Source organism: Trichosurus vulpecula, chromosome 3 (genome assembly GCF_011100635.1).
Source record: "Trichosurus vulpecula isolate mTriVul1 chromosome 3, mTriVul1.pri, whole genome shotgun sequence".
NCBI classification, from domain to species: Eukaryota; Metazoa; Chordata; class Mammalia; order Diprotodontia; family Phalangeridae; genus Trichosurus; species Trichosurus vulpecula.
In genome coordinates, this window is record NC_050575.1 from 181,919,903 (window position 1) to 181,944,813 (window position 24,911).

Genomic DNA, 24,911 nt, shown 5'->3' on the forward strand with positions numbered 1-24,911 from the left:
TTTAGGGAAGTTCTGGGGAAAACCCCCTCTACCCATGCAGATCAGTGCCAGTCCTTCAACTGGTGGGCTCAGAGATTCTCTATCCTCTATGACATTAAATCTCTCAAAGAATTTATATTAAAGTTAAATTATAGAAAGCTAAGGGATATAAGGGATAGTGCTAGCTTTTGAGTCAAGAAGCCCTGAGTTCAAATCCTATCTCAGACATTTACTAACTGCGTTACCGTAGGCAAATTACTTAACTTCTCTCAGCCTCAGTTTCCTCATCTGTAAGATAGGGTCAATAATAACACCTAGTCCACAAGGGTTGTTGAAAAACAAGATAACTTATGTAAAGTAATTTGCAAACCTTAAAATACTAAATCAATGCTAGCTATTATTATCATGTTGTTACTTTTTGTGGGGGAAGGAGTTTCTCAGGGCCACAACCAGGCAGAGTGACCACAGCTTTGTCCCGGGGTGCTGAAATTTAGATGGCAACAGCTTTGGCACTCCTTCCGCAGCTTAGAAACAACTGAGGTTTGGCCCAAATAAGCAAGAATAATGAAAAAAGGAAGCTATCATACGGTCACCTTCCTCCAGAGACACTGAAATCATCGATGGCCCAGCCCCTGCTGATGCTTTCCCAGAAACAGCCTTGTGATAGTCAGATTTACCATTGCACTATTTCCTCCTCCCCCTCCCTGTCAACTGAATTAGTCCAGGTGTCAAAATGGCCACTTATAGCTATGGGAAGGGAAATAGAAGCCACCCCTGCCCCCCACCCCCACCCCACTGCAGCGATGTTGATTTCTCCTCCCTTGGACTTCTTATGGCATTTCGATTGGTTCTCTCCTTTGGATATATCACAATCTCCTTTGTACCATAGGTACTTAATGTGATTTTCGTTTTACCTTCCCTCATCTACTACTTATTTTGGTATGACCTTCTTGAGAAGAGGGCCTGTTTCGTATCATTGGATGTATCTCACACTTGGCATGGCCCCTTGCTTAATCCACGATGGATGCTGAAGTCACCGCAGTTTGACGTAACTCGACACAAAGGTAAAAAAGGAAAAGATTTTCAAGTCATAAGATCTAATTAAGGGATGGTGTAATGCTCAACAATGACCAGAGTACCAGCCAAGAGTCAGGATGACCTGGAAGAAGTACTGCCCCTGACACAAGCTGGCTGTGCAACACTGGGCAAAGTGCTCAACCTCTTTGTATCCCAAAGCAACACTCTAAGACAAAGAACAATTGCTATATAGTGAGCTTCCTCACTAGGGGGGGTTCCCTGCACAGATAAAGTTACAGCAAAATTAAAGAAGCTCATTCTAGATAAGGCTCTATAACTTCTCTTCTGTTTCAGGTGACAGGGTGCTATTTTCTGTATGCACAATGACATGTTCATATTGATAGCATTCAATGATACAGGTGGTTTCAATGATTGAGTCATATTTTTTGAGGAAGAGAAAGAAACTGGATAGCCCAAGAAGCTGGGGGACAGGGTGGAACAAACCAAAATACCATCTCAAAAAGTATGCTTAGATAAAGCAATTAGAGAACTGATTAGGAGTAACCCCAACAAATAACTAAAGCTTAGACTCAAAAAGTAAGCAAAAGCAAAAATGCCCTTATTAAGAAGCTACATAAGAGAACTGCTGTATAATACTGTATCTCTACCTCCAAACTCAACTGACAATAGGTGGAAATCACCCAGAAATTCTTCAATTGCTTAAAATCATAGAATATTAGCACTGGAAGAGGCTTTCTAGCCAAGCAGCACAATTCCATGATTATATAGATAAGAAGCTAAAAATAACAATATTCTAAAATGAACTTAAGTCACTAGGCTCAGATGAAGGAATGACATTCTCAGGTGGCAAAAGGACTGGCAAGAGGTAGAGATTTTTTAAAGATTGTGGGAAGCGATCTTTACAGCAAGTGTCTCTGATAAAGGCCTCATTTCTCAAATATGCAGAGCACTGACAAATTTACAGGAATACAAGCCATTCTCCAATTGAGAAATAGTCAAAGGATATGAACAGGCAATTTTCATATGAAGAAATCAAAGCATATATATAGGCATATGAAGAAGTGCTCTAAATCCCTTTTGATTAGAGAAATGACAAAACAGCTCTGAGATACCACCTCACACTTATCAGATTGGCTAATGACAAAAAAGGAGAATGATAAATGTTGGAGAGAATGTGGGAAAACTGGGACACTGATGCAGTGTTGGTGGAGTTGTGAATTGATCCAACCATTCTGGAGAGCAATTGGGAACTATGCCCAAAGGGCAACCAAACTATGTATACCCTTTGATGCAGCAATACCACTACTAGGTGTGTATCCCAAAGAGATCATAAAGAAGGAAAAAGAACTTACATATGAAAAAGTTTTTATAGCAGGCCTTTTCATGGTGGTAAAACATTGGAAATTGAGGGGATGCCCAGAAAAAAACCAGGAAAGACTTATATGAACTGATGATAAGGGAAGTGAGCAGAACCAAAAATACATTGTATATATAGTGTCAACAACATTGTGATGATTAACTATGAATGACCCAGCTCTTCTCAGCAATACAATGATCCAAGACAAGTACAAAAAACCCATGAAGGAAAATGCTATCCATACCCAGATAAAGAACCAATGGACTCTGAATGTAGATTGAAGCATATTTTTTGCACTGTTTTCTTTCTCATATTTTTTCTTTTTGTTCTGTTTCTTCTTTCACAATGACTAATATAGATTTTTTATATGGTAACACATGTATAACCTATATCAAACTGCCTACCATTTTCAGAAAAGGGGAAGGGTGGGAGAAAAATTTGGAACTCAAACTCTTGTAAAAATGAAAGCTAAAAATTTTCTTGACATATAACTGGGGGAAAAATAAAATACTTTTAAACTTAAAAAATAATATTGCATTTACTTTTCTTAACCTAACAGAATGCAAGCTTCTTGAGGGCAAGAACTGGTTTTATTTTGTCTGGTGTTTTTGGCTCTAGTCCCAATGCCTACTATAGTGCTTTATACATAGTAGGTTCTTGGGAAACATTTGTTGTACCTAGCTGAAGATTAGTGGACAAAACTGGAGGTGGTTTAGCCTAAAGAGGAGACTTGATAGGGGGATGAATATGATCACTATCGGTAAATATCTGAAGTGTTGCTGTGGAGGACAGGGATGCAATTTGCAGGAGATATATGCTCTCAGAAATTATTGCTGGTTTTCTTACTAACCAGTGGTAAAGTTTTTTTCTCTCATTGACGATGTTTCCATACATAAAATATAAGCATTCCTAGTAACATCATATTTGACAATAATTGAGTCATGGCTAGAAATAAACTTGAGCCACATTCTTAGGCTTGATTTTGAAAAGTTGCACGGGGAAAGGGTGAAGGAGAGAAAGAGAGAGAGAGAGAGTGAGAGGAAAAGGAGAGAGAGACAGAGGAAGGAGAGGGAGAGAGATAAGAGAGAGAGAGGAGAGGGAAAAGAGGGAGAGAGAGGAGGGAGGAGAGGGAGATGGAGGAGAGAAGGAGGAGGAGAGAGGGAGGAGGAGAGGGAAGAGAGGGAGAGGGAAAGGAATAATAGGGAGAGGGAGAAGAAGGAGAGGGGGAAGTGATGGAGAAGGAGAAGAGGAAGAGAGAGGAGAGAGAGGAAGGAGGAGAGGGAGAGGGAAGAGAGGTTGAGGGAGAGGGAGAGAGAGAAGAGAGGAAGGAGAAGGAGAGGGAAGAGAGGGAGAGGGAAAGGAATAATAGGAGAAGGAGAGGAAGGAGAGAGGGAGAGGGAATAGAGGGAGAGGGAAAGAGAGAGGAGAGAGGAAGGAGAAGGAAAAGAAAGAGAGGGAGGAGGAGGGGGAGGAGAGGGAGCAGAGAGGGAAGAAAGGGGGAGGGAGAGGGAAGAGAGGGAGAGAAAGAGGGAAAGGAGGGAGAGAGACAGGGAGGAGAGGGAGATGGGAGAAAGGGGGAGGGAAGTAAGGGGGAGAGAGCACCAAAGCTGAGAAATCAAGTAGAGAAACACAGAGTGTCAGCCTCTGTTCCCTGGAGGGGAAGGCTGTGCATATGTGAAGTTCCTCCAGGGAAATGAAGTGGGCCCCAGAGATGGCTACTTCTGGAAGTAGTGACAGAACGGTTCTGGTGCCAAGCTGGGAGCTGCAAGAACTCCAAGCATCAGTGAAGTGTCCCTGACAGAGTAATGGAAGGCCACATCACCTAGAAAGGAGCTCTTGGATGACAGAGGGCAAAGTGTTATGGCTGTGGATGGAGTACTGGGCCCTTTGTCAGGCATCAAGAAGACCTGAGTTCAAACCCAGTTTCAGACTCTTACCAGCTGTGTGACCTGGAGCAAGTCCCTAAACCTCTGTCTGTCTCAGTTTCCTCAATTATAAAATAGGGATAATGATAATACCTACTTCCCAGGCTTGTTGGTGAGGATGAAAACACAGTGCCTGGATCATAGTAGATGCTTAATACTTTTTTCCTCCTCCCCTATTATCTTCTTTCCCTTAGAAGTCATCTTATCCAGTCTCTCCATTTTACAGACAAAGACACCAAAGTCTTGGTCAAGGTCACCCAGCTATTAAGTAGCAGATCCAGGTATACAACTCAGGCCTTTGGATTCCAAGCTAAGTAACTCTTTCCGTTATAGCACACCCAGTCTGGAGGCTTTATTTAATTCCATGCCCCTGGGCTTTATAGACAGGAGTTCCTGTGCACTAATATTTTGAGGTCTAACAAATTCACATTCCAAAGGAATGGAATAATTGTGTGCATATGAGAGCTCCCTGATTGTATTTGTAGTTTCACTCAGGAATATATGAATAAAGTAATTGTTCATTAAGTGCTAGAAAAAAAAATTCCCAAGTCCTGGGTCACAGAATAATATATTCATTCTCATGCCCTCAGATGAAAAAAGCAATTTTTCATGAGAAAGAAGAATTCTGAGTGCTTTGTGAAATTACAGTTTTCTAAATCCATATAATCATGGTCTTTCAAATGACAATGACATAAATAAATCTGGTATCTGAATTTAGGGGAGAAAGTGTTTTATGAATCAGGCCAGAATAGGTGGTATATGTTATTGACTTTCACAACACAAATGAGAATTTACATATGTATGGTAAGTATGAATGGCCACACTACAGATCGACTTCATCTATTTACCATAATTAGCACCTTAGCCGTCAGAGGAGGTTTATGGAAAAACATGGACAAGAACGACTCAGAAGGAGAAGGCATGGGAAGGTTGTGTTATATACCCATACTGACCAAATTCTAGATCCAAAAGTACTAAGAAATAATTCACAAAGCCCTCCACTCATTTGTGCGGCAGCTAGGTGACACAGTACATAGAATGCTGGGCTTGGAGTCAGGAAAACCTTAGTTCAAATTCTGCCTCATCTACATGCCATGTGACCCTGGGAAAGTCACCAAGCTTCTGTGCCTCAGTTTACTCATCTGTAAAAGGAGAATAATAAAATCAGAAAGTATACAAAGTATACAAGAAAGTATACAAGCATACTTCCCAGGGTTCTTGTGAGGCTCAAATGTGATTATATGTGTGTATATATATATATGTGCATATATATATATATACACACACATATACATACAAAATCACATATGTAGTCCTTTTTATTGGTTATTATATATCCACATATAATGGATATATAATAATATATGGATAGACATGGATGTAGAGAAATATATAATAGATATATAACAATAAAAAGGATTACATATACATATATGTGTGTATATTATATGTATATACACACATATATGTGTATGCATGTGTATATATATATATGTAATATCTATTGTATTGATTAGGAAATTGAAGCTTAGATAGATAAGGTGACATATGTCAAGGATATAAAAAAAATGAACAGACTAGAAAGATAAGCTGAATTTAAAAGGGTCAGAAATCTAGCATTAGAGCTAAAATTTCAACCTGGGTCTCCAATTCCAGGGTTTTGTCCATCGTACAATGCTGCTTTTTCAATTTATGTCTCAATTGAACCATTTGAAACGTCTTGGCCTTCTCTTGGCCTGATACTGGAGTGTAAAAATCTCTTTAGATGAGTACTGTATCTCTGAAATAATGTATCACTCCCCCCACCCCCCTCAAAAAAAAAACAACCGCCACCACCACAACAAACAATCCCACCCAATTATCCTTCTGGAGCACTATTTGTAAAATGTACTCATCATTCACCATTGAAATAAAAGTCCTAAGAACCAAGCCCTGTAGAGAGGATATTGGTGGAATAGAATCTTCTCACTTCGTGATCTAAATTAACTCTTCGAGCTAGGGGGCATCACAGACTTTTAGAGCAAGGAGGAAGTTTTGAGCTTGTCTATTTGAACCCTTTCCTTCTTTTATAGAGGAACAAACTAAGGCCAAGGGAAGGGGAAAGGACTTGTCCAAGGTCACATGGCTGTTCTATAGCAGGACTAAAACTAGAATTGAGGTGTCCTCTATTCTAGGCCAATGCTTTTAATTGCTTACGTTGGTAAGATCTTTTTGCTGCTCCCTATACACATTAAAATGAGCTAACCTAGTTTTCCAGAAGTTTATTTTTGAAATCTAGGATGTTTCCATTCTAGTTAACCACTTGATCTCTCCCTCAATGGGGGTGGGGGGTGGGGAAATATCCTCCTTCAGTATCAGGAAATGACTTCAATGATCTATAATTTTGTGAGTGTGTATATTCCCTCCTCTGGTGCAGATCACAGCTCCTCTATAATCTTAGTGGAGAGATAGTCTTTGAAAGTTGCTGTGGCAGAAAAAATTCATCCCAGTCATTCACTGGATCTGATTTCAAAGCCCTTCCAACTTGGTAGGACCTATAGTAGCCAGACTTGTGCTCTGATAGCACAAACTTCAAGGCTTACCTCAGCACCACAAGAAAGCATCAAAGCAATACATTGAGTGAAAAGAGGGACCAGTAGCTAATTAAAATTTCATCTGGAGCCATTACTAAGGAAAGGTGATCAGAGCTTTGGCTAAGCACAAAAAAAATGTAAAGGGTGTGGATAGCACTTGTACTTCAGCACGGGAAAACAAATGAGCACCTAGCTAGCAGTAAAAGAAAAGAAAGATACCAGATGGCATACATACTTTCTCTTGCTTCCTCTCTCAGGGTCCTCTTGGTGTGCCAAAATCTCTCTCTTCCCTCTCCTTCCTCCCCCAATGAAGTAGTGTACAAGTTTCCCCTTCATGTTTCAAAGTCTAAGGTCCCTTCCCACTTACTCTCCCCAGCTGAAGAAGTTTTTAAAATGGTGATTGAAGGATATATTTGAAATGCTCGTGCCAAGCATGTTTTGTTTAGCTCTCCCCAGGCAGACCAAAATTATTAGTTATGGTTCTGTATTCCTCAATAGGTTAATAGCTTGTGCTCTGGTAGAAACAATACCTGCTACTTCGTATTCCAACCTAATAACAAGGCTCAGCTAACAGCACTCAAGAACATGGCCATCTGGTAACAGAAAGCTCTTCAAATGAAATGGGAACAGTTGGACTACAGGAGCTCAGGCCATGTGTTTGGAAAACTGCTCTTCTTTCCACATGGCTTTACCTAAACATTCATGGAAGGAAATGATAGGACATCTTAGGGAGGGCTCACAAACAAATAACAAAAGGAAAGGAAAATGTTTGAGGTGGCATTGAAAGTTTCCTTGGCTTTTATTTTCATCTGTATTTTCTCAACTATAATTATCAGATTTAATTTCCCTAAACGACAAGTTATGATTCTGAGAAATGGCATTTTTCTTCTGCAATTAATCTTATTAACAGCAGCTGGTTCAGTGAAATACTCACACATTTAACCTTTAGTGAAGCAAATAATTTAGCCCAAGGCCAACTAAATAGGAAGACCTGATTAAATTCTGTGGTTTCATTTTTTGGGGAGTATGTGCAGAAGGAAAGCCAATAAATAATTTCATTAATGTAGGGATTTACCCAGAGACAAAAAAGACCCTTTACTAAAAGCAGATCAATGTATCCTCTGTCACTTAGAGGCTTGGAGAGTTGTCTGAGGCACTGAAAACTTAAGTCACTTGCCCAGGGTCACACAGCCAGTATGTGCCCAAGGTATGTCCTGAACCCAGATCTTCCTGGCTCTGAGGCCAGCTCCTTCTCTTTACTTTTATCCCTATTATTTTCCAAATGTCCAAATATGCTGAGAATTAGTTTCATATTTTGATCTTAATTGTAGTAGAAATAATGATGGACTTAGAGCCAGAAGCCTGTGATTTAGACAGAACATTTTCTCCAGTCAGGTCTCAGATTCTTTCTCTCTAAAATGAAGGGGTGGAATAACAATCTCAGATAACTCAAACCTGGCTTTAACATTCAGGGACCTGGTGATAACAAGAAATCTGTTCTTTCCTGTCCCAGAGAGAGGACAAACTGTCCTTAAGATTTATCAGGGCAACCGATCTTTGACAAGAGTTTGTCAAACTTCTCAGAATCCCAGAGTTAACAGCGACCTTAATGGATTCCTAGTTGACCCACCCCATAACAACAGAAATTCTCTTTATCAAATACTCCACAAGTAGCCAACCCGTCTCTGTATTCAATTTTTGGACGCCTAAACACCTCCGTTAATTCCTTCCATTAATCTTTGTATGGCAGGATTCTCTTATCATCTTGGCTGTTCTGCACTGCCATCCCCCACCTCCTTTTGGATACCCTTCAGCTGGTCAATGTCCTTCCTATATATAGTATGACCCCAAGGAACTGAACAAGACTCTTCTGTTGCCACATGATCAGGGCCAAGTATACAAAAGGGACAGTCACTTCCCTCATTCTGGAAATTTTATATCTATTAATGCAATCTATGACAGCTTTAGCTTTTTGGCTATTACATCTCATATACTTAGCTTGAAGTTCACTAAAACCTCTAGATCCTCGTGCTGTGCCTCTACCCCCCTCCCCAACTGCCCACCCCAGTGATTGTTAGTCATGCTTGCCTTTCTCTCTCTTATACTTGTGTTTTGTTGGCCAGTCGTTTTTCAGTCATGTCTGACTCTTCATGACTATATTTGGGGTTTTCTAGGCAAAGATGCTGAAGTGATTTGAAATTTCCTTCTCCAGGTCATTTTACAAATGTGGAAACTGAAGCAAACAGGGTGAAGTGACTTTCCCAAGGTCACACAGGTAGTAAGTGTCTGAGGCCAGATTTAAACTCATGAAGATGAGTATTCCTGATTCCAAGCTCAGTGCTCCATCTCTTGCATCACCTAGACCTTATGTGTCCTATGCCCTATGCTTTTGTGGTTTATAATTTTTAAATTCAAATGTAGGACCTTCCATGAGTCCTGTTAAGCCTCATCATGAGGCAGAGGCCAAGTCAAGCTTCTGTTTTATGGTGCTTAATGGAATAGTGCTACTAATATAACTGCTCCTGAGAATAACAAACAGTGTTCTTTATATTCTGAAATTATTTTTAAAGGTAAAAACAAAAACATGTGATTGGCAAAAACCCCATTTTTTAAAAAATTCAATTTTGACAATAATTTGATGATCTAAAGCTCTTATAAGGCTCGTTGGATTTTTTGTCTACTTCTCCCTCTTGTCTCAGTCACAAGCAGAACTGAGAAGAAAGGGCATAGGGAGACAATAAGTGTCTTTACAGAAATACATCACTCTGTACCTGTCACTTATTCTTCTCCTCCCTAATAGTGAAAACAGAGCAGTAGCCCTAACAATGTCCTTTAGCCCCCTGCAGTGGCTGTAATCAATTCCCACAGTGAACAGTGCCTTACCCTGTCCTAATGTGGCCAATTAGATTTACTAATGGATTCAGAAAAAAAAATGCTTCTCAGAGCTGCCAGATTCTTTCAAACTGAATTCTACCTCCAAAGGGTCTAAAAGGAGGTCAGGGCACCAGCTGCGGTCCACTGGAAATCCCATTCTGAACCAAATTGTCATTGTATGAGTGACCAGAGACAATACATTAAAGTAATTCTGAGGGAAAACAGCACAGAGTCAAATCAAACCAAAAGTGGGGAGGAGGGGAAGGGAGATGAAATCACTATGACATGAAACAAAGAAATGAATATTTGGAAACAAAAAAGAAAAACCAGGAAATGCACTTCATGTGCAACAGATGGGGAGGCAAATGAGAAAGAAATGAGAGGTAGAAAATGTTTTCTTGTTATAATCCTTTAAATGCCCCATGAGATAATGGTATGAGCCTGACACTACCCTGCTGTGCATGGGACATAGCCAGCAGAGAATTCAGCTTGCTGGAATCACTTGAAACTCATAATCCTCAGAAATTTTCTCTGAGGGTCAAATTGCATCATCCCAGTACTGGCAAATCCTGCTGGCATTCCCTGCTTCTGATTTACAGGAAGCTAATTTGGTAACTAATTTCCCATGATTCCATTTATGTGAGTGAGCTCTGATTTGTGAAGATAAAGGACCACGGTGGGGTGGGGTGGGGTGGGGTCTGCCAGATGCCAAGCACATGGGGAGACTATTAACAGTGATAACATTAAGGCTGCTGAACAGGGAAAGATGCATTTGACTAGCAGCTGGTGCCCAGACTGATTGTAACAAAGGTAACCTGCCGAGGGAAGACCACAGACCTTTCTTTAGGGCCAAAACCCATTTGTTAAGGCAGTGATTCAGAAAAGGGGAGTCTAGCCCTAAAGATCTGTGTATATTATTCTTCCTCTTCCAGGCCTAAGAATCAGGAGAAAAAGACACTTCTGTGACATCCAGGCTTTAAGAAACGGTTTAGAAATCAATCTTCTGTTCATTACATAACTTTAGAAAAATTATTTCACCTGTCTCTAATATATATATCTCTATGATGTAAAAATAAGCCCTTTTGCAGGAAGAGGATTATGGGAAACATAATGAAAACTTCAGTCCCTGAGGGGTGAGGGGAGTCAGGATAGGAAAGACACAGTTTAAGAGAGGTTTGTTATAGATAACAGTGTCATCAGCAGCAGTGTTTTCAGAAGGTTGATGAGACAGGTCCTTACAGAGGCAGATCTTTGACTGTTTTCCCAAAGTCTGGATCAGATGCCGTCTTATGGCTCCCATCTTTTAACTGATGAGTTTCAGACACCCTCATTACCACATATCGCTGAGATCCTGGAAGAAGATGAAAGGAAAATTTAAAGGCAAATGACAGGAATGGGAAAGTATCCCATAAGTCAGTTTATTGAGAATACCTACAATGCTCAGTCAGGCAAGCTGCATTTCTCACACCTCCATTTTAAAATTCCACCTGAATATCCCCACCCCCTCTACCCCCTTACTGTGAGCAGCAGGCCTGTGGTTATAGGATGGCTAAGATTGGTTAACTTGAAGGCACAAGGTCCTGCCAATATTTGTTGATTTAGATTTTTCACACATCTCATTGTGAGACAAGGAAGACGGGACTGTAGAAATCAAGTTTGGATGGGATTTTTGCCAAGTTCTAATTTTCCCTCAGTTCATCATCTTTGAGGGCCTATTCAGACTCTGCAGAGACAGCAGAGTTTTGAGCAATTTATTTTAGAGGCAAAAATGCCAGAAAATGTGGAATTTTTTGGAGGAGGGTGTGTGGGGGAGGAAGAAATTATTTCCATGTATGTCCAACAGCCACCAGGGGGCCTGTCTGATGAATGAAAATAAGAGATAGAGCACAGATGGGCAGCTTAGGGATGAGGGCATGGAGGAAGGCAAAATTGCTTAACCAGACATTAATTCCACGATCACAACTGTTTCCTCTTTCTTATTTGTATGTACTCATAAATCAGTATACCGTAAATGGAAAGAACAGAGAGGTGAGGTTTGCTAACTTGGAAAACAGAGGCTAGCCACAAGCAACAAAGGTTCAGGCTCCCCCACCCTGTGCACAATTAGTAACTGTTTGTCTGAAGTATTCAACTCTGGTGGCTCATCTCAGTCTCCTTCACACACTTGAGTAGTCCAGAACAATCATGTTAGAAATGAGGCTTAAAAGGCTTTCAGAGACCAATTGTTCCAATGGCAAAGGGGAAGGTAAGATGGAAGGTGTGGGCTGCCTGTCCCTGCACAGGATTCTCATTCCTGACCCAAGATGCCTTATTATAGAAAAAAGACTGGGAAAAGGAAGAGCCTACCTGGCAATTGACGAGGGTAGCCAAGGATGGGGATGGAAATGAGGAAGGCAGATGCTCCAGCACCCAGGAACCCAATCCACCAGGCCCCAACCCACAAAGGGTTTTCTGTAGTTAGTTCAGTCCTGAGGAAGGTCGGAAAAAAATGGTGATGTCTCAAATCTTTGTTCGTCATAAATCCAGACAGAAATGGACTCATCTTAGCCCTGTGCCCCTTCTTCACATCACATACTTTTCTAATGGGATCTGATTATTCTAAGCAAGTATGTAGTACTGATAAATATATTCTTTATTCTGATGCAAAAAAATAAGAGTTCCCATTCTCATGATGACTGTGGATCTTAGACTAACACTGGGAAGGTACCCTAGAAGCCATCTAGTCCAACACTGTCATTTTACTAATAAAGAAACTGAGGCCCAGAGAGGTTAAATGACTTCTCTAAGGTCACATTGGTAGAAAGTAGGTGAAGTGGGATATGAACCCAGGTCCACTGACTCCAAATTTGCTGCCCTCTCTGGGGAACCCTGCCTCTTTGTGATGGTACAGTTTGTAAAGCCCTTTTTGCAACCCTGTGAGGTAGGCTATATAGGTAACATCATCCCCATTTTATAGATGAGGGGATTCAGACAGAGGGAATATTGATTGGATCAATGTGGGCAGGTGGATAGGTAGCTAAGTAGATAGGTAGGTAGGTAGACAGAGAGATAAAGCATCGATTAAGTGCTTACCATGTTTTAGCATGGTGCTAAGTGGTGGGAATACCAATACAAGCAAGCAAGATAGTCCCTGCCTCAAGAAGCTTATATTCTGATGGGGAGAAGACTCCACATAAAGGGGATCTAGAAAAGAGAGAGGTATGTGCAGTGGCATGGCATGGAGCAGTCCAGACTTTGCCCAAGGTCAAAGAGCTATTGAGGGATGGAAAAGCTGGGTTTCAAACTCAATGCTCCAAGGCCTTCACTCTTTCCACCACACCATGTGGCCTTTCAAGCAATTCCAGTGATGGATTGGACACCATGCTTCCCAGCTAATGTGCCTAGTTCTAAGGATTAATGTGAGGAACTACGGTAAGCTGATCTCTCTCCAAAATAATCATAATGGGGCCCACAGATACCAGGCTTCCTATTTTGAGGTCTAGGATCAGCAGGCGTTCCATGGACGAGCAAGTGCAGTGTATTCTATCACCCAGCCATTAAAACTAAAACAGTTCAAATGGGATGAACAGATTGCATATCTGGGGCCTCATAAAATTTTCTAAGTGGGAGCAGAGAGATTCAACCAGAATCAGCTGGAAGCTTGCAGCAAAAGGATCTTTACAAGTTCAGTTGTAACTTACACGCAAAAAATATTTTTATTTTTTCTAATTGAAAATGTAAATAAGAAGAAAATGATTTGGGGGAATTTGAGTCTAATTGGCAATTCAACTCCACCGTGGAAACTACTCCTAATATTATGTTTAGAGTTGGGAGGAACTTTAGAGGTCACCTTGTCTAACTCCTTCATTTGTAGATGAAGAAAATGAGGCCCAGAGAGGTGAAATGACTTGCCCCAGATTTACCGTTATTGTTGTTGTTCAGTCATTTCAGTCATATATGAAAATGTGACAAATCTGAAAAACCCATTTGGGGTTTTCTTGCCAGAGATTCTGGTGTGGTTTTGTCATTTACTTCTCCAGCTCATTTTACTGATGAGTAAACTGAGGCAAACAGAGTTAAGTGACTTGCCCAACGTCACATAGCTAATAAGTGTCTAAGACCAGATTTGAACTCAGGTCTTCCTGACTCTGATACTGTATATACTTTATCACATTGCCTCTATTTCTAGGTTCCGACGTGGTAAGAACCCCAGAGTTGACTTTCTACTCTGAATCCCCAGATAAGCTAGCAGGAGAGCTCTGGGTCTGTTATAGAAGAGGAAAACAAGAGGAGTGACTTGTGGCCTAGGGAGCCAGATCTTTAAAGATAGGAAAAACTTTAGGAATCATTCGCTATGGCCCCCTCAAATATCCTAGGCTGCTCACACACACCCAATCTTCTGGAATCCCTTAAAAGAAATATGAGGCAATGCAGCATACTAGAAAACTTTTGAGGGCGAAAGAAATAGTCCATCATGGCTAGGATGAGGACTTGGCTTTTGCAGAGCCTTTAAGGACATCTACAAGCTTTCTAGGCCAGGAACATCACTGTAATGCCTCCTATTTTACTGTTTCCAGAAGAATGTGAAAAGAGAAAAGGGGAAATGAAGTTCCAGTTGCAGCAAGGGTTTTGTGAGGCACCCACCATACGTTTTTGGTGGATGTAATAATAGCAACATTTGATACACCTATTCTTCAACATGTAGCAAGATATCGGAATTTGTAACAGCTGTAAAGCTTTAGAAAGACCAAGGACAAGGAAGTCCATCTGTGAAAAGATTTCAAGGTGTGGAAATGCCTGAAATGGGGCTCATAAATATACAATGAATCCAACTAGACAGCTTGGAAAAGGAAGACTAGTAAATACAATGAGGGAAAATGTTAGTAGCTCACTGAAAAGGAATGGAGTTTGGTAATTGCAAATAACAAGTAACACAAAATCAATCTAAGGAATATTTCAGTCTTTATGAGACAGGCTTCCTCTTCCCTGCCCCCGCCCCCTCCTCCACACTTTTTGGGTCTTACGGTATGAAGAACTCCTGCTGCGGAAATTCAGCTGATTTTTGTTGACTGACTGATATTGTTATGTAATTGCCTGTAATCAGTGGTCTTAAAAGAGTGGCTTAGGGAACTGAGTTGTTAAGTGATTTGCCCATGGTCTCATAGCTCATAGATGTCAAAGGCAGGATTTGAATCTGAGTCTTCCTGATTCCAAAACTGATACTCAATTGCCATGCCATGCAGCCTCTCATGTTTCTTTTTTTTTTTTTTCTGGTTAGGATTTCCATAGTCCTGCCTTTCTTTCCCACCCACCTCTCCACACAGATAAAAACAAACCAACTAGTCAATAAGAGAAGAATGTGAAAGAAAATGAAATTTGAATTTCAAGTAAAAAATTGGAATGTCAATTGCCTACTTAAAAAAAATTGGTTTTATCAGCAGAATCTCTCTTTCCGAAGAACTCTTAGATTATGCTCCAGTACCACTATTGGGAGGGCATTTAACCCTCTGGCTTGCATCCATAATATCCTGCCACAAGTTTTTCTTCCCTGTGAATGCTGGAAAGCAACTGTGAATCTTAGCCATTATCTGTTTCATTACTAAAAAAAAAAATAAAGAACATAATTCATGGAACTAGAACTTCTTGGCATGTGCTTTGTTTGCATTTTTTTTTTTTACTGGAAAACTTTTTATTGTAGGTGGAGTGGGATAGCTGGACACAGTTTAGATGATTCCAATTTTGTTGGCAACATCTAAAGCATCGTAGTCTGGAGCAAGTCGGACATAGGCCTTCTTCTCTCCATCAGGCCGGATCAGTGTGTTGACCTTGGCCACATCTATGTCATACAGCTTCTTTACCACCTGCTTTATCTGATGCTTGTTGGCTTTGACGTCCACAATGAAGACTAGGGTGTTGTTGTCCTCAATCTTCTTCATAGCAGACTCAGTGGTCAAGGGGAACTTAATGATGGCATAGTGATCCAGCTTGTTTCTCCGAAGGGCACTTTTCCGAGGGTACTTGGGCTGCCTTCGAAGTCTTAGTGTCTTGGGTCGCCGAAAGGAGGGGGATGTTCGGATCTTCTTCTTTTTGTGGCTGTGGACACCCTTCAACACCGCCTTCTTGGCCTTCAAGGCCTTGGACTTGGCCTCTGTCTTGGGGGGGACAACGGCTTCCTTCTTCGCCTTCGGCGCCATCTTGGGGGAAAGGGCTTTGTTTGCATTTTTTTTTAAAGCTTTACTACCAATTGGGGAATGGCTGAACAAGTTGTGGTGTATGAATGTAATGGAATACTATTGTAAAATAAGAAATGATGAGCAGGCAGTTTTCAGAAAAACCTGGACTTACACGAACTGATGCTGAGTGAAGTGAGCAGAAGCAGGACGACACTGTATACAGTAACAGCAACAACTGTGTGATGATCAGCTATGAGTTACTTAGCTCTTCTCAGCAATGCAATGATCCAAGACAATTCCAAAGGACTCATGATTGAAAATGCTATCCATATTCAGAGAAAGAACTGATGGACTCTGAATGGAGATTAAGGCATACTATTTTTACTTTTTTCAATTTTTTTTCCTTTTTTTCCCTTTTGTTCTGTTTCTTCTTTCACAACACAACTAATCTGGAAATATGTTTTACATGATTGCACATACATAATCTATATTAAATTGCTTACCATTTTTTCAGGGGGAGGGAGAAAAATTTGGAACTCAAATTTAAAATAAATGAATGTTAAAACTGTCTTTATATGTAATTGGAAAAAAAATACAATATTATTTTAAAAAAACTTTTTTTAAAAGTTTTAAAAATTCAGGGAAAGTATGACTAGAAATTAGTTTGTCTGAGAAAAAGATGTAGGAGTATTAGTGTACTATAAGTTTAATATAAGTCTACAGTGTCTTTTTTAAGTCAAAATAATAGCTTGCATTTACAAATACTCTCCCATTTTTCCTCACATCAATTCTGGGAAATAAGTGCTATAATCATGCCCATTTTGCTGATGAGAAAAATGAGACAGACAAAAGTCAATTGATTTGCCCAAGGTCACACAACTAGAAGTAAGGAATGATTTGAACCTGGGTCTACTTGATTCCAGGTTCAGCACTTCCATTGTACCACCTGACTGCTAATAAGATTTTTGGTTGCATGAAAACGAATCAAGCATTTATTAAGTGTTTGCTGTGTGCCAGGCACTGTGCAAGATTTTGGAACAGGAAGTGACAAAAAGATCAAAAAAAATCATTCCTGATCTCAGGAAGCTTACATTTGTATTGAGAGAACAAGTACAGTTGAAAGGATAGGCAGAATAAATACAAGATAAATGGAAGGTATTTAAACTATATAGTACTTGGTGGAGAAAAGTTACCAGCAGTTTAGGGGACCAGGAAAGGTTTCCTGTAGAAGGTGGTGCTTGAACTTGAAGGAAGTGAGAGATTCTATGAAGTCAAGGTCAGGATGGTGTGCATTCCATGCAGGGAATATGGCCAATGAGATAGGAGACAGCGTGCTGAGGGTGTGGATAACATGGGTTCAATTTGGCTGAATCACAGTGCGTGATTCACAGAGTGTGATGTATAATGAGACTGGAAAGATTGGTTGGTGAAAGTTTGGGAAGGCCTTTAAAAGCCAAAATGTGAAGTTTATACTTTATCCTAAGGCCAGGGGGAGCCAATAGAGTTTATTAGTAGGAGGTCGACACGGTTAGATCTGTGCTTAAGAAAAATCAGTTTCGGCAGCTGTGTTAAGGCTGAATTGGAGTGGGGAAAGACTTGAAGCAGGGAGACCAATTAGGAGGTCATTGCTACAGTCCAAGCAAAAGGCAATGAGAGCTTGAAATAAGGTGGTGGCTGCATGTGTAGAGAGAAGGGGTCAGATGTGTGAGATGTTGTGGAGTTAGAACCAATTAATTTGGCAACTGATTGGATCGCTAAGATGAAAGATTGAGAGGAGTCAAGGTTCAATGCTGACATTATGAATCTGGGAGACTAGGTGGTGCCATTGACAGAAATAGGCAAGTTTGGAAAGAGGGGAGGTTTGTGGGAAAAGATGTGGAAAGAGACTAGGACTAGTGAGAAGATGGGAAATGGCAAACCAGTCCAGAATCTTTGCCAAGAAAACCCTAAATGGGGTCCCTAAGAGTCAGACACGACAGAATCAATTAAACAGCAATAGTCCTACCCTATTCTACCCTGGTCGGACCACATCTGGAGAGTGTGTTCATTTCTAGCCATCAACTTTTAGGAAGAATATTGATAAATTAGAAATCATCCCAAGAAGAGCAACTAGGATAATGAAAGATAATTGAGATCATGTTAGATGAGGATCTTCTGAAAGAAATGGAGATGCTTGGACTTAGAGAAGAGCAGATTGAAGGGTCCTCCTCAAGTATTAAAAGGGACAGAAGTAGAAGCACTGAGTAGAAGCTGCAAAGAGACATAATATAAGGAATCTTCCTAACCATTGGAGCTGTCCAAAAGGAGAATGAGTTTGGTAGGGAGTGGGTTCTCCTCCTCATTGGAGGTCACATAACAACTAGATGGCCATGTATCAGTTATGTTACAAGGGAGATACTAGTTCAGGCATGGATTTGACTTGGGAGTGTGCTGAAGTAAGTTCAGGCTGCCTCTTGGAACTGATTGTTCAATTTTCAGTGTGAGCATTTACACTCAGAAATTGGCAAATGCTACAAATCAGGGCTTGATATATTATTCTGTTAATGGTCTACACTTAAGAAAGCGATAAAGAAAATGGTGATAATGTAGATTAAATTTTCAAGTGTGTTACAGGCACATTTTTTGGAGAGCCAATTGTTAAACATTTACCAGAACACTACAGGCTGGACTATGTAGTCTCTGAGGTCCCTGAGATCTGCAGATCCTTCTCTAGACTCTTCTAGCTGCTTTGTGGGGCACTGCAGGATATGACTGACATGATCCACTGATCTGACTGCATTAGGTGCTTCCAGAATCCAAACCATCTTAAATGGCCCTGACAGTCTGTCCCCTCTAAGCACTCCCCTATCAAGGGTGTATATGATATGATGAGAGCCCTTTCTTGTTCACACAGAGAATCATAGACTGAAAGCTGAAAGGGACCAACCCCCTGATTTTATCAAGCCAGCTAGGGGGCACAGGGGATAGGGTGCTGGACTTGGAGTCAGTAAGATCTTTGTTCAAATCCTGCTTCAGACACTCAAAACCGTATGACCCTGGCTAAGTCAATTTACTTCTCTCAGATTCAGTTTCTTCATTTGCAAAATAGACATCATAATAGGACCTACCACATGAGTTGTTATGAGGATATATACATACATATATAAATATTGTATATATACATATATATGTCTGCAAATTTTCAAGTGCTATATAAATGCTTGCTATTTTATATTATTATTAATTATATTATCAATATGCTAATCATTAAATTAAAAGGATAAGTAATATTAATAAAATAATAATATTAACCATTTATATAAAGGAAAAGGTGGTTATAGCAGTTAGGAGAATTAACATTATGAATACTAATAATTATGTGGCAGGGCGGGGGTTAAAACTCAAATTTTAATTCCTTCCACTGTACCTTGTTTCCCTCCCTTTGTGTGAGGGGACTATGGGGAGAAGACAAGAGGGGCCTTTCTCATGTGCAAAATTATCCCTTCATCCCTGGATCTAGAACAGCCTTGGGACTCAAGTAGGAGCAGGACAAGATGACCTCTGAAGCTCCTTCTAGGCTCCTACGTTGTGTGTGGTCAGAGTTACTACAGATACTCTCCCATAAAACTATAATTAGGGTTGGAAACCACCTTCGGCAAAGGATATGCAAATAAATCTGATGCCACATAGAAAAAACCAACATGGTTTTTTGCATTAGAATCAGCCATGGCATCACGGATAAAGGTCTGGCTTTGGAATCAAGGAACACTACCATCCAAATCCTCCTTCTGGCATATACTGTCTGTGTAATCCAGGGCAAGCCATCTAACCTCAGAAGTGTCCTCAACCAATTTCTAAAACTATAAGTTACAAAGAAGACGCTAATTTAAAGTGGCAGAGGGAGTTTCCCCATGCTGAGTTCTTCACACCAAAGAAATAACAGGTATAATCCCCCTAAAAGGTTTCTTCCACATAATTAAGCATCAAATGTGTCTTTGAGCCCAAACAGAACAGACCAATATATATCTACTTACGGTTTGCCAATTTCAGTGTAAATGTTCAGCAGCGCTCCTCCAATCAGGTAACCTGCTGCAGGGCCAAGAATTGCAGCTGTATAGAAAATTGCTGTTAATAAACAAAACAGATCAGTTAAATTGGGGGACTGTATACTTTCCTTAAAGGGATTACCCAGATTACACTGGATACCCCTACTTCGTTACCACAATGAAACTCCAGACATTGTTCCCCACTAAGGCTCTGGATTTCTGACATGTCTGAGGTATGGTCTCTTTCTTACTTTGGGACTAGGGAGGTTTTGGGAGATGAGGGGTAGGGAAGTAGCCAACACAGAAAGAACATTGCATGGGGAGTCAGGAGACCTGGGTTCAAGTCTTAGTTTTGCTGATCTGGATCACAGATTTTTAGATGAGGAAGGGAACTCAGATCATCCATTTGAGGCAGCTAGGTGACTCAGTGGATAGTGTGCTGGGCTTGGAGTCAAGAAGACCTGAATTCTAATGTGACCTCAGACACTTACTAGCTATGTCACTGTGGATAAGTCACATAACTTCTGCTTGCCTCAGTTTCTGGCACAGATGTTTCTTTCTTTCCTTCCTTCCTTTTCTCCCTCCCTTCCTTCATTTTATGAATGACAAAAGGTATCTCAAGAGTTAGTAGACTCCTCAAAGTCTTTGGACAAAGACTGCTTGACAACTTGTTGGGTATGAAGTAGAGGGGATTCTGATTTGGATACAGGTTTCCAGATAGTCTCTGAGCTTCAGGAAAGCTCTTTATGCTATGTGGGCATATTTTCCAAAGATATTTTCTTGATGTAGGCTATAATACAAAGAGATCAATTTTGAACTTCATTTGGGATATCCTCCTCATGAAAATGTTGTCTTGTTAAGCATTTTCTGAGAAAGAGTTGCATAGTGTGGTTTGGGATTTGGAATTCGAGGATCCAAGTTCAAATCTTTGCTCTACCCTATACTCCTTGTGTGACCCTGGGCAAGTCACTTAATTTCTCTGGGCTTCATTTCTTCATTTCAAAAATGAGGGGAGTTGGATTAGATAGCCTGTAAAGTCTCTTCCATCTCTAAATCTATGATCCTCTGAATGCAAAGTGGGGTCATATATAGCTCAACATTTTCCTCACCTGTATAGGTCCAGGAATAGTTTCATGGAGGCATAATGATGAAATAGCCTTAAGAATTAACTCCTAGATGATGGATAGACAGACATACCCACCAATCAAGTGGGGCCATTAAATCACAGGAGACCAATTGAAGCCCTTTTAGTCAATGGTGGGGGTGGGAGAGGCCAAGTTCAGCATTGACACTTGTCTGGTCTCATGAATTAACCTTGCAACTTTTTGTGAATGGAATTGTGAATTCTCTACTGACTCACCCCTGAAATAAATTTGTCTAAGTTACTCAGTTGAGCATTGTAACTAGAAATCTAACAGAAATGCTAGATTGGAATTCTTCTGTGTCTGGCATATCAATGACTCAATTCATCTGAAGCTGGATTCAGCTGCATTTGAAAAACTCAAAATCCCAATAATAACATCCCCAGTTTACTCTTTGGAAAGAAATAGACATTTCAAAATTTTTTCAAAATTAACAGTGTTATGCTCTACTCCCTATATAAAGATGAAATTGCAAAGTTGCTTGGAACATGTGCTCTGCATTATTTCATTAATGGCAATGGCTTCGTGCTGTGTTTAGTGCCAGTGACCATAGTGTGCTCTCTTCAAATTACATGTTTAAGGGGGTGTAGAAAGCCAAGGAAGAGAACTGTACAGATGACTTATTTCATGGGCACTCTTTATTCATTTCCTCATGCACCAATTCAGAAAAACCTTTGTCCCTTTGCTATTTTACTTATAAAAGTAGTTTCTACAATTCTCACCTATAAATAGAGATAGAGAAAACTCTCTCATTTATATACTCTCTGATTCTCTGTAAAAAAAAAAAAATATGTATGCCACATCTTAAAAGTTGAATTTGCATTAACATTTTCTCCATCACTTTCTTAAGCCTAGACAACAAAACAATAAATCAAACCCTGATTTAAGGATTTTTGCCAATCCTGAGACATAAATTAATGCTCACATTGAATATTTAGTAATTGCCTCTCAAGAACCAGTATAAGCTTACTTGTGCATACCCATGTCTATGAATATGCATGTCATGCTGTCTCTTATGTATGTTACACACACATATACAATCTTACATATAGATAAGAGGCAAGTGAGAAAGAATGGATAGAGAGCCAGCCTCAGAGTCAGGACAACCTGGGTTTAAGTCTTTCCTTTGATATATACATATAGGTTGTGCAACGTTTTGCAAATTGCTTAATTTCTCAGTGCCCCAGACAGCTTCCTAAAACTAACCTGCATTGGTAGAGGGAGTTTCCTTGATGGGAACTCCTTACATTCATGAACTCACAATTCAGGTCCAAACACACATAGTTCTGATTTGCTTGGGTAGAGAGAGTGTCACCCTGGAAGTTCCCTACATTAGTTAAATCATAAGTCTAGAAGTAAATGTTCAGGGGAAGTCCCAATGTAAAATCTCTCTATACCAATTTTAGTTCAATAATTCATCTTGAATGTATGATCTTAGAGAGTTGCCTGAAGCACCAAGAGCAAAAAAAGTGGTCTCTCAGCTAGTGATTAAGATTGCCACCCCTGCTTTTTTTGCACTTTAGCTGAAGCATGATATATTCTACTCCAGCCTTTTACCTTTACGCTGTGTCTATTCCCCTGTTTCAAATGTGTTTTTTGTAAACAAAATATTGTAAGATTATGGTTTTTAATCCATTCTGCTATCTGCCTCTGTTTTATGGTAGAGTTCATCCCATTCACATTCACAGTTCTGATTACTATCTGTGTCTTTTTCTCCATCCTATTCCCCCCACCCCCCATTTATGTTTAGCTGTGGTCTCTCAGCTAGTATGTGGTAGAGAAAGGACTCCAACCCAGAGCTTCTTGACTTCCAGGCTAGTGGTTCTTAACCTGAGGTCCATGGACCTTCAAGGAGTCCATGTATAGATTTCAGGGGATCCATGAACTTGAATAAGAAAATAATTTCATCTTTATCTTCACTCACCTCCAACCAACATTGAGCGTTTCCTTTAATTATTTAAAAACATCACTCTGAGAAGGAGTCTAAAGTTTTCACCAGATTGTACCAGGGGTCCCTGACAACAAAAGGTTAAGAACCTCTGCACTTTGCAATGTAGATTTCCTATCCATATGCAAATCTTAAAAAGGATACAACCCTGATTTAAGCAGACTACTTTTAAGAAACTTTATGTAATGAATCTTTTTTTAGAATTTCACTCTTACCCATCCCTCTCAACACACACACACACACACACACACACACACACACACCGCTCCCTTAAAGATTTTTAAACCCACTATGTCACTTGCTATCTCTTTTTTCCTCTCATTGGTAAATTCCCTTGCTATCAGAATCAACTTGATATTTAATTGAATCAAAATGATGACTTGTTAGCAGGCTTTGTCTCTGCAAAGCACAATATTTTGCTAGTTGCACACACACACACACACACACACACACATTTTCATAGCATCCCATTAGGGGATAGTTCATTTTCCATTCTAATAAACAACATTAAATACACACCATGTTTATTTAATAACCAGAAGAAAGATTTTCATCGATAGGTTATTACACTTACCAATATAGACTGGAGAGTAGTTTGACTTGACATTTTCATCGAGATAGGTCACTCCCAGAGTGTACAGTGGTGTTGCACCAATCCCATGAAGGAACTGCCCAAGCATGAAGACAAACCTGTAGTTGGAGAGGCTTGAGGTCCTTTCTGTACAGGATGTATTTTGATTTGAGCCACATGTTCCAAACTCTTCTGAGAAGTTCACTTCATAATGACCAGTGGTAAACTGAGGCAAAGCAAAGACAAGGGAGCCAAGCCCCATTACCAACACCCCCCACCCAAGCCACCTAGGTTTGTGTCCAGTGCCTCCAAAGTAGCTGACAAAGGTCAGACAGACACAAGCTGCTATGTCATACGAACTGGCAATAAGCCCGCTCTGATAACTGTGGAGATCATATCGTCGTTCGATGGAGGTGATGACGGTATTGATGAAACCGTTCACTGTCATCCCCTGAAGAAAGGAGGCCATGCAGAGGAAAAAGAGTATTCCTTTGGGTGTATTAAAAAACTGTAAACAATCAGGAGTGAAAGCCCCCCAGCCACAGGCAATGTTTTCTCCCTCTGCAGACACATATTTGACTTCTTCACTACAGGGGCTGGATTTGCCAGATGTGGCATTGCAGAGGGGCTGTGTGCAGGAATCTAAAGGACTGTTAGCATTTGAAAGTACAGTGCCATTGCTCAAGGGTGTGTGGCATAACTCTTTGGTGCCCAGAGAGTCGATGTCAAATCCATTCTCAACTGGAGTGGGTACGCTGGAAAAGACAAATGACTGGGTTGAAATAAAGGTGTTTTCTCCCCTCGGATTTTGTGGCATTTCCATCAACAAGGGGATCAATCCAGCCTTCAGTGTTCACAAGAGTCTGCAAATTATTTGATTTCCAGAGTTTCAAGTAAAAAAAATAAAAGGTGATGATAATAGGAACGGTTAAGCTTTAAGTCTCTGATCTGTGTACTTCTGAATGTACTTCATCCTGTAATAAGAATATTAAATTAGTGGATTCCAAACTTTTCTTTGCGTGGATCTGTATTTCAGTCATTCCCCATCCCCAGACTAAGGAAACATAAATCTCCAACTAATGGCCCTTCTTGCTAAAGTGCTACTTTAGGCCAACTGATGAGTCCCACTCAGCCCCGAAGTTGAATTACTCTTGTCATTTCTGAGTACATTTTGGGTAGAAACAAGAGGAGAGATGGAGATAGGAAACAATGGAAAGAAATCTTTCAAAATTAGTTGATGGAGGAACAGAACATGGGATACTTCAGCTTATTATTTCTGAAGGACAATCCATATGTCTCCAATCACAGAAAATGGGCAAAGGACCTT

General features: G+C 40.3%; 2 protein-coding genes across 2 annotated transcripts in view; both read right to left on the reverse strand.

The window, feature by feature from the left end:
- Positions 1–24,493, reverse strand: part of SLCO4A1 (solute carrier organic anion transporter family member 4A1) — a 39,837-nt gene extending 15,344 nt beyond the window's left edge. Inside the window, exons 1-4 of the mRNA XM_036753002.1 lie at positions 23,588–24,493; positions 19,912–20,002; positions 12,093–12,214; positions 10,986–11,097 (exon numbers count right to left, since the gene is read on the reverse strand). Coding sequence (XP_036608897.1) covers positions 10,986–11,097; positions 12,093–12,214; positions 19,912–20,002; positions 23,588–24,407 — 1,145 coding nt within the window. The 5' untranslated portion in view covers positions 24,408–24,493. The remainder of the gene's footprint in view (positions 1–10,985; positions 11,098–12,092; positions 12,215–19,911; positions 20,003–23,587) is intronic.
- On the reverse strand, positions 15,449–15,927 carry LOC118844983 (60S ribosomal protein L23a-like). The gene has a single exon (XM_036753003.1). It carries the CDS (start codon positions 15,917–15,919, stop codon positions 15,449–15,451), a length of 471 nt encoding a protein of 156 aa, XP_036608898.1. The 5' UTR covers positions 15,920–15,927.
- Positions 24,494–24,911: the final 418 nt, after the last annotated feature.